Source organism: Diabrotica undecimpunctata, chromosome 9 (genome assembly GCF_040954645.1).
Source record: "Diabrotica undecimpunctata isolate CICGRU chromosome 9, icDiaUnde3, whole genome shotgun sequence".
In the NCBI taxonomy this organism is placed as follows: domain Eukaryota; kingdom Metazoa; phylum Arthropoda; class Insecta; order Coleoptera; family Chrysomelidae; genus Diabrotica; species Diabrotica undecimpunctata.
Genome location: NC_092811.1, coordinates 54,194,480 through 54,205,246, shown reverse-complemented (window position 1 = coordinate 54,205,246; position 10,767 = coordinate 54,194,480). Strand labels below are relative to the sequence as shown.

At 32.1% G+C, this 10,767-nt stretch overlaps 1 protein-coding gene across 1 annotated transcript; it reads right to left on the bottom strand.

Annotated features, from left to right (window-relative positions):
- Positions 1-3,320: 3,320 nt before the first annotated feature.
- On the bottom strand, positions 3,321-4,229 carry LOC140450782 (zinc finger MYM-type protein 1-like). The gene has a single exon (XM_072544456.1). It carries the CDS (start codon positions 4,227-4,229, stop codon positions 3,321-3,323), a length of 909 nt encoding a protein of 302 aa, XP_072400557.1.
- Positions 4,230-10,767: the final 6,538 nt, after the last annotated feature.

Here is a 10,767-nt window from a genome sequence, read left to right as displayed (position 1 = left end):
AAAAGAAATTTTTAATATCTTTAGCCGTTTCCCCGGTAGGCTCCGTCCCGTTGAGCGTGACTCACCCTGTATAGTCGGTAGTAATTATATGTGCACTGTAGTGTTTTATTTCTGCAGTTATTTCTACTTACAATGGGCAACCACAATAAAGCAAAGAAAATATTTTGTTCTGGATATAGCATTGACAGAACAAGAAATAAAACGTAAATTTTTTCAAAAAGTTTATTAAACATGGAGGTTTCTACAGCAATCTGATGATACATTTACAAATTAACAATTGATCAATATGATACTTAGGAAGAGAATTAAAGGCGCATTCTAAACACAAAATAAAAACATATTCTATATAATACGAACAGAATAGCTTTCGCAGGAAAAAAAATTTTAATGAACACAAATATTTTTCGGAAGCTACTTCTTTAAAATAATAAATTACACAAATATTTGTTTTAAAATATTTTATTAAAAATCGTCATCACTAAAATAATTATATATGTCTTGATCTGTGTCAGCAGTACTATCAAGATCTTGTGAATTTCGTGGGATTTGGGCAAGTCCACGATAAAATTCGTTTGCACTCTCATTAACTAACTCAATAAGGTATAAAAGATCGCTTACTTTTTTTCACTTATTTGTCTTAGCTTATCATGCAAATGATCTAAAGTAATGTTCTTGATATCGATGGGTGTATCTTTTTTTTTTGTCTTCTAAAATTTATTTCTTGAAATGGCTCATATTCCTGAAGCGATATTTTAAAATTAATAATACCAAATTCCTTGGTGTATCTTAGCCATTTCATATTTCTCCAACAAATTGATCTGTCTTATTGTCTCTCTTCTGTCTCTTTATTAACATTCCTTTGAATAAATTTTTAAAATTAAAAAAAAAAGAATTGGGGTCATTTCAACTACCGTAAACTTATTGAAGTTATACTTCTATACGCGCGCTCCACGTTGGAAATTTGTACGGGAGTGAATCGGTGAAATCATTACATATGTTAGATAATGAGTAAGAGAGAGACAGAAGATATATTTTCTCTCTCTTCCTCTCTCGAGAATCCAATCCTAAAAATACTAGCAGTTCTTCGGGAGTCAAAATTTTCCAATCGAAAATTCTAGAATGTGTCGCCCCTGAATTAAACAAGAAAACGTACTCGGCATACCTGTTGGTCTCATAACATATTTGCTGCAAACATTCATCAGTAAGTAGCATTCGAAAAAAGTGAACTGGATTATTATCGGGAACTTGTATTAGTATAGTAACTCCTGGTGTTTTAAAAAAGGGAAATTTTTCATACCATCGACATTTTCTTCCCATTTATCGCTTCCATCAACTGCAACGAGCAGCTTAGTCTACAATTAAATATAGTTTTATTAAAAGATTAATATTTGCATTTAATTTTATAACATACATTATCTTCCGTATCCTCAATAAGTGCTGCAGGTATTAATCTGCTTTCATCAAGAAAGTCATTAAATTCTTCATCGCTTGTTTCTAATAACCTCAACAGTTCTTCATCTGATATATTTTTTTTCATATCTAACTTTCTTTTTTTTATTTGAATTTGAGCCACTTGGTATAATATCGTCATTTATATTATTTTTATTCATTTTTACACTTCAATATGCACACCCTATGTCATTCAAATATAAACTAACCAAACGAGATGTAAAAGAACCCAAATCATATTTAGGGGAAACACTGAAAATATCCAGGTATTACCAAGCTTTATGATTCACGAGTCAAAAAATAGGAGAAATATTGAAATCTGGGAATTACTAATCTTTAGACGGTTACTAATCCGATAAAATAATAAGCATTTGCAGAATTTTATGTACTGTTACTAATATTTACAATTATTACAAAGCCAAAAGATATAGACACCCTGTCTGGACAAAAAGTCGTTAGTCGAAGAACCAAGAACAAAGTTAGAGAATTGATACCCCTAGTTACCTGCCTTTGAAATATAAAAGACCCTCTTGTAGCGCCAGTGAAATAATCCAAGATCATAATCAATAAAAGTCTGAACGCGCGAGAGCGTCGTCGGCGTCTAGCTAAAGTCTTGTAGCGACGCGCCAGCGCGTTATTGGCAAGGAACGTGTTAATTGAGAGCTCAATTTTTCACTAAAATACTTTCCCAAACTCTCAGTAACAATGGCTGAGCATTTTGTTCTTTTTAAAGTTATAGTTTTAATTATCTCAGAATCAGGGGCTATGTTTTTTAATAATATTACTAAAGTATCTACAAAAGAAAATGGGAGGTTGTTAGTGGTAATTAAGCCACAAAGCTTTAACTCAGCAATTCTAGTATTTTTCACCAAATTTGAAGGTCTAAACACAGAGCTAATTTTAACATTTTCTGCCACTCTTTTCATACTCTCCTTATGTTTGTTACTATTGGCATGATTTGTTAATAATGATTTGTGCGAAAGTAACTTAATGTTACATATCTTGCAGAAAGAGGATTCGTTTTTATTATCTTTAGCCATACTTGTTTGTGGGTGGTCAATTTCGGATACCTTCTCGAGCCATTCAATAAACATTGGCATTTTTAACCATGCTTCATTAAATTTGTAGGTATATGATTTACTGTTTTTTTTTGTCTACAAATTTTTTTCTTGGGTGGGATATTGTCATCATCAGTTTCATCATCATTCTATAAAAAAAATACAATTGCAAAACTATAACTTTACATTAGGTTATTGTTTCAAAATTATATTAGTTCAGAGGGTAATAGGTATTAAGTCATATTTTGTAAACAGTAAATTAATTTCAGTATGTGTGAGGAGGTACCTAAACAAATTCTAGCTCGTGAATAAAAGACATCATAATACATTTGTTTTTCTCCAATTTTTTTTAGTAGGTATATTAGATTACATTTTTTTAAACATTAAAATCCTTCTGCTAAATTTCATTCTGTGACACACCTTAACTCTGAATATAAAAATATAAACTTGAAATTTTTTAAGCTTGATAAATTCTAAAAACTGTAACCAGGTATACTATTTAATAACCAATTACATTGTAAAAATTTAGTTATGACTTACCTTGTTTTTTCTATAAATTTGTCCATGTTTGTGAATAAATAAACTTCCTATGTAGAGGCAGTGGCGGCGCCTGGTGTAAAGTATTGGGGGTGCACACATATTATATATACCATATAAAAATAGATAACACCATAGGCCTCCGCTTCAGCCCTATTTCCGTAAGCAAACGTTTTTTGAATGTCGTCAAATTGTAAAAATCAAAGGATCTTATTAAGAAACTACAATAAATAATGTATTTTATTAAACTTAAAATTATAATTTAGTTTTTAAATGTTACAAGCAAGTTTTGTATTGAAAATCAAGTCGCCTGTCTTTTTTTGAGATAAATTCTTCAATAACCAATTCATTAAAATTTGGAATTTCTTGAATCATTTTTTTTTTCATGGCGAGTGCAGTTAGTCGATCCTGGCCCATAGTACTTCTAAGGAAAGTTTTGATACGTTTCAATGTAGAGAAACATCGTTCTGCTTCTGCTGTTGTCATTGGCATCGTAACAAGTACTTGAAGAATTAAATTAATTTCAGAAAAATCTTCTTGCACATTATTTTCAATCAAAAATTTTAGTAAGTGAACTGCTCCGGAAAGTTCTTTAAAATCGGATCTTCTATAAACAATTTCCAATTCAGTCCTTAATTTGTTTTTATTTAAAAAGGGATAATTGTTAATTGCTGATTCCAATGGCAATGTAGGAAAATTTGAGCTGTATATTTCAAAATTGTCCACCGAAAATAATTTTGCTATTTCCAAATGTCCTGTAAACAAAAACCTTCTTTTTATTTCAGATAGTATAGTATCGCAAACTTCCTTAGCTTGAATAATTGTGGAGACATAAGAATTTCTGTCATCTTTCTTCCGTCTCTTCCTGGATTGACTATCGTCAATGTCTGTTAACTCGGTTTCTCTTATAGTGTGAATATTGTCGCTTTCTTTTTGTATATTTTCTTCAAATGTAGTCAGGCATCGTTTTACGATTACGGAATCAGTAGCAGTTTTTTGTATTTGTGAATATAGTATGTCAACGTGGGGCATAACACGATGAAAAACTTTCAACCAAAATACAAATTTATTATCATTCAATAACCTTAAAAGTGCACCTGCTTTTGTTATGGTACCAGATTGCCTGGATGTGGATTGTATTCTTTCCATGCACTCTATTAGGGCTTCTCTATTTTCATACACCATGTTCACCGTTCTAATTTTGAAATTCCATCTTGTAGCAGATGCTTACGGAACCCTATTTCCCACAACTTCATCTATAGTCCATTTCCATCATATTGATAGCATATTATGTATGCAAATCTCTAAACTGTTGATACGGGTGACTTAATGAAAAATAGATATTTGTCAACAAGTTTACAGAAGTATATAGGAAAACAATTTTAAATTGAGTATGACCACCAGGTATAAAGGTTGAAGCAGAATAGAATACAATAGTTTTGAGGGTTACTAATCCCTAAATAAAGTTGCCAGTGTCGAAGTCATGGAGATTAACAGGTACTAATGAATTTGCAAGAAATGTCAGATGTTTATTTTATTGGTTATATATAAAATAATTTGTGGCCGTAACAGGGGCCGATTTGTAAAAAAATGAATATTATTTTAATCAAATTCCATTTCAGATTCACTGCTTTCTTCAAAATCTAAGGAATCTTCAACTCCAATGTTAATTATTACCGGTTCCAGCATTGCATCAGTCATATTATCCAAATTCTACATTTTATTTTCTTCCTTGTGAGCGTGACTAACAGCATTTTTCCAATTTTCTGGAGTTACTTTTGATAAGGAATGTTCTAATAATTGTTGTAAGTCTTCTAATTGAAAAGTTTTGTTGTTGCGTCCGACTTCACCCTTTACTTGAGGCCATATATTTTCTATCGGATTCAGATGACAGTGGTATGGGGGTAAACGTAAAATAATTACATCACGGTTTAATGCCATTTCATCAATTATATATTTTTGTAAGCTGCTTTATGTTGCCTTACAATAGGTAATAATTCCTTTTTTGTCGAATTCTCCTTGTACTTAATTGCGTGTTTATCCAACCATTGGATTATCTCTCCTTTTTTCCATGCCGTTGTTGGCAATTTTCTGCTAGTCTTGAATGGTAACTAGCATTATCCATGACTATGACAGAATTTTTTGGAATTAAATCCAACATTTGCTCAAAATATTCTTCAAAAACGTCAGCAGTCATTTCCTCGTGGTAATCTTTGGTTGATTTTGAGGCAAAAGTTAATAATCCACCATTGACAAAACCGTATTCGTTTCCAATATGGGTTATTATGAGTCTGCGTCCTTTTCCAACGGGAATATTGTTTATTCCAGTAGATACACCTTCGATGAATGCCTGACGGGAACTTTTCACATTTGTATCAACCCATAGATATGGTACAGTATGACCTTCATTTAGTCAAGTCTCGTCCAAATAAAAAATTGTTTTCCCTTCTTTTCGGTACTTTTTAATAGTTCTTAGATAATCTCGTCTCCAACATTATAATATGGCAACTCTCTGAGGTGAATTTGAAAAAAAAAATGAATAATGTCGGTCAAATCAGCAAAAAATATGCGTACATTAGTATTTAAACTTGTTGCCTGAGACATTAACAAATTTAACTGATGCGCATAACAATGTATATAATTGGCATATCTAAATCAGCATCGTGGTTATTTGGGTTTAAAAAAGTCCAAAATCTTTCAACAGGGGTCCCGTTTTGTAAAGTGTAACGATAAACTATAACCATTTGAAAAATATTTGAAATGTCACTCGTTTCATCACTCACAATGGAAACAAATTTTGAAGCAGCAATTTCTTTTTTGATATGTGCCTGACACACTGGAAGCATACAATCGAGTAAATCATTTTGAATGTCTTTTGACGTTCCTTTAAACACAGTAGCTTGCTGCATAGGTCTTTGAGAGCTAAATCCAATTCGGCGGAAAAAATTATGAGACCTCTAAATATACCAGGGTTTATTGAATCCTTTCTTTCATCATGGCCGCGGAGAGCAAGTTCAAAAGCACCACAAAATTTGACACAGTTTATAATTTTTGATAACACGTACCTATTATTTTTTATTTGTTCATTATGTTTTGCAATATTTAATCGGTATGCACTATTTAGTTGTTGCCGAATATCTTGTTTACCTAATAAATTGAAACCTAATTTAGCAGATATGTGTGACTTTGAATGTTGATACTTTTTAATTTTTTCGGATAAATGAACTAAGTCTTTAATGCCATATTTTGTCCATTCTGATTCCTCATCTCCAAATAGCAAACACGGAAAACAGTAAAGAGTATTGGTAGTAGCACACTCACACAACCAGTCAGTTTTTTCATAAATCTCAATTTTAAATGATCGTTTATAATCCCGACTTTTGCATTTTGTTACCTTCGAAATTAACAAATTTGGTTTAGGACGACCGGCACTTTTAATTTTTCTTCTAAAGATAGTGAAGAAAATTTAATTGATTTTAAATAATCCACGCTAACATTCACGCTCTCCATTCTTAAATTGTTTGAAACTTTATAAGCAACACTAACACCGCAAAATTTAAATGTGTATTTGCCGTCCGTACAAGTTAAAATGACAACAGTGTTGCCAGAGAAATTTTTGTAAATGTACCAGAATAGTGACACAAAATGTACCAAATCAACACATTTTGTACCAAAAATTTAAAAAACGTTGTTTGATGTTATTTGAAGTAAATTTCGTATATTACAGAGTTTTAGGTTTTTATAGGAGTAAATAAAATAATAAATAAAAACATGTCTGTCTGAAATGAATATTTTTTTAATGGTAAAACAAAAAAAGGGCTTAACCGAATTAGAACGAAAACTTATATTGTAATTATTGCATACTTATTTATATATGTATAACCTGAAAACACAAGACTTAAACTTTATTTATTAACTAAAACTAAAAATACGACAAATTGACTAATGAACAACATAGACAAACAAAACTGTTCTATAAATATTAGATGTTTTGATGTTGGTTTGACATATGTCAAATGTCACGTCAATCAAATTATAAGTTAATAAACACAATTAAAAACACAATACAAACACAAAGAATTAAAAGAACAAAGAGTATTTAATTAAGTATCTGTAAAGTACCAGTACCATTTATATATCAATATATGTCATTAGAGACAAAAGGTGGACAAAACATGGTGTCAGCTACAACAAACACTCATAAGGGAATCTCATAGGAGTGTTAAAAAAGTTCAAGAATATTGCAGATCAATTGAAGTCTCTAAACAATATATTAAGCTTTTAAGTCAAGAAGAAGAAAAAGTTGATAAGAGTCAGCTTTTTAAATACCTGTGCAAGATATGGTGAGCGACATCCCATAAGACAGTGTCAAGCATATAGAAAAATATATATAAATTTATACAAAGATGTCTTTTATGAAAACAGTGCCAGTGCAAGTGTAATAAATTATATGAGTCACCCATTTCCAAAATCAGTTAAATCCACTTGAAAAAATTTGTGGGAATACCTACTACCTAAAAATGTACCTACCGTCATAGGGAACGTGATAAAGTTGTTATCAAAAAAAAATTAAAAAATAAAGCTTTTTCCAATAAAAATTGTATAAAATTAAAGAAAAAATGTAGACACTGTAAAATATTAAAAATTTATTATAGCTGATTTTGGAACAGTAATAGGATTTAACTACTTTTGAAACTATTATGTCATAGTATTATATTGTTGTGAGGGCAAAATTTTTGCTTTAGTTAGATTGTTACAATAATGAAGCAATTTTTACTGAAAAGTTTTATTCGTACATTTTTTTAATAGTATTTGGTGTCTATTTTTTTAATCAATAGATTCGTCCTCAGCATTCAGTTCAAAATCATCTTCTTCGTCATCTACAGGATCGATTGGTTGTTGCAACATTTCCTCAAAAAACTTTAACTTCTGGTTGTTTTTCCAGTCTGTTCCATAATGGAGATCCAATAAACACTTTATATCTCTAATTTTCGCGTCTTTAACTGCCACACCTTCTGGTATTTCCGGAACAGCTTGATTTCCGAAAACTTTTCCTCTTTTTAAAACTGACTTGGGCTCACCCGTTTCAAAGTTGTAGTTGGCCTCTCCTTGGATCAAAGCTGTGTTTGGATTTCTTGTAGATCGTGTGAAAATGAATTTTTTAGCTTTTTGAAATTGGAAATGCCACTGTCCTGGAGGTTTTACCACAGCTTCTGTGACACTTTTCCAGTTACTGACAGAGCAGTCTGCACCCAGCTTTATCACAGTACAGGTATTTTTAATGATATCAGTGTATTCGTCTGGATTGTTGATAACACTGAAATTTTGAAACTGGCGTTCTAAAATTCCAAAGACTCGGTCTGGCGGGATGAACGAATGTCCGACTACAGGAAAGTATAGTACCACCTTATTCACGTTACGAGGAGCATCCTTAATAAGCCAACTGATAAGCATACCAACAACAATGGTGTTTTTATTTTGTCCCCCACAACCATCAGAAAAGAGTTTGACTGTGGTGACATTTTCAAAGTTCGAGTTCTGTAATCTATGGTACAAAGCAGATGCTATTTGATTGGATCCCTTTTGATACTGGTTTTCTGTCCAAAGATAGGAGAATGTGTTGTGGCAATTTCGTGTGGCTTTGGAGTGCCCCTCACATATAACAAAGTTATAAAGATACAACTGACGCTTATAGTACGCAGCCTGATCAGGTATTTTAGGCAACACCAAGTTTTTTTGGCAGTCATAGCTGAACACAAGCTCGTTATCATTGTTCTCTCGTAAGAACATATAAAATTTCTCAGCACGAACTTTATGGACTTTCAACTCCAATTTTAAAGCTGCTCGTTTGTCACCATCCTTTTCGGTTGCTGTCTCGCATTCAAGTCGTATACATGTAGAACACTTATCAGTGTATGGGGCATCAAACCCGATATTAAAATTGGTGGCAAACATGTTTCTGAAGAAATCATACATGCATGTTAATTTGGGAGTTGGATGTTGCTCACTGTACATATACCACATTTTTTTAATGCTCAGTTTACTCGGAAGATATTGTCTGTGTTTGTTCTTTGCTCTACAGTAGTGTTTCTGCACTGGTACAAAAGATTTAATAAAAGTTTTGATGCTTTCTTTCTTTGTGTTAAACTTTTCAACGTGGCGGGCTCCTCCACGAGTTTCAGATGGGAGTACACCTGTCTGAAGAAATTTTTGGCAAAGTAACTGCACCCGGTTTCGACTTTATTGGAGTATTGCAAGTAATGCCGCTCGACACCCTTTAATATTTTCTGTTTTATTGTGTCTTTGCTTAGGTAAGTAGAAACTAGTGCTTACCATTCTTTTTGAGGTACGTTCTGGAATCCGGGTTCTTTTTGCAGAAAAAACCATAACATGTTGCAGAATAAATTGTGTCTTCGATTGTAGGTCCGCATCTTTGTAATATCTGCGACGGATTTTTGTTACGTCTTGCAAGGAAAGCTCTGAGCATCGATACTTGCTTTTGCTTGGATGTTTGCAGTTTGGCATTTGAGGAAATCCCTTTGGACGGTGCCTAAAAAAACAAATTTGTTACACTTTCAGTTACCTAATCGCTTTCGCTGTAGTTGACGTTATGAGAGTTTAGGAAAGATTAGCCTGAATCTAAAGGTATAAGTAAAGACGAATAATAACGGATTATAAAAGGTGTCTCGTAAATGTGCCAATAAATTTCAGGGGATAAAAGTATACCTCTAAAAAACATTAAAAATGGTTATGTTAACATACCATTCAAAATGTGTCGTTGTTGAGATACTTTTTTTGTATTGTTTGCCGATATCTCTTAAAATTTTAGTACCTATTGTAGATATGATGAAAGTTTGTATACTAGTACTACTTGATAAAACAAGCATTTTTTTCTAAATTGATCATTTCCAGAGGCGCAGATACAGAGTAAATTTTGGGTTTTTATCCCAATAACTTCTACGTCACTGTAAAATAATGAAGGTTGTTGGCATATTGACGAAACACTGTATAAATTTTTATTATAATAATTACAATTAACTTACCTAGATACTTTTGCAATGGTTTTTTTCCAAGTGGAAGGATTGCTTTTTCGTTTTTTAGCCAAAGAACCAGTTGCCTCTGCTATTACTTCAACATTATCAACGATTTCAGGATTTTCCGCTGGCCCCTCCATGATATTAAGAACTGTATCGTCCAGTAAAAGCACCTGTTATGGTTTATTTTAATGTTTTGAAAAAAAAATAGTGTTATGCTTTTAGGTTTGTCTCAATACTACAATACAAGCGCTTCTATTTCTCACAAAAAATGTTCTGCTTCGGTGGTCGATTTGTAACTAACAGTGGCTGTGGCACCGAACTCATGGTCATGTGGGTTTAGTATTTCTTTTAACTTGTTTTGACACCGTGACAGATTTAACTGGTTTTGAAACCGACCACCGAATACATTTAACTGCTTTTGGAACAGTCTTTGCGAACTTTTCAGCCGGTATTTTCAACGCAATGTAACTGAGTTTGGAACAGTTTGAAGATACACACATGTAAGGAGACTAACAAAGAATTCATTGAAATCATAACGTCCATTTTTTTAAATTTTGGATTTAACTGATTATGGAACTGGGCGACATATATATATATATATATATATATATATATATATATAATATATATATATATATATATATATATATATATATATATTGTTATGATTGTTTATTTTGACTTTA

What these genes read in the sequence shown, in the direction of transcription:
- LOC140450782 (XM_072544456.1), bottom strand. Translation starts at nt 4,229, where the DNA reads ATGGTGTATGAAAATAGAGAAGCCCTAATAGAGTGCATGGAAAGAATA.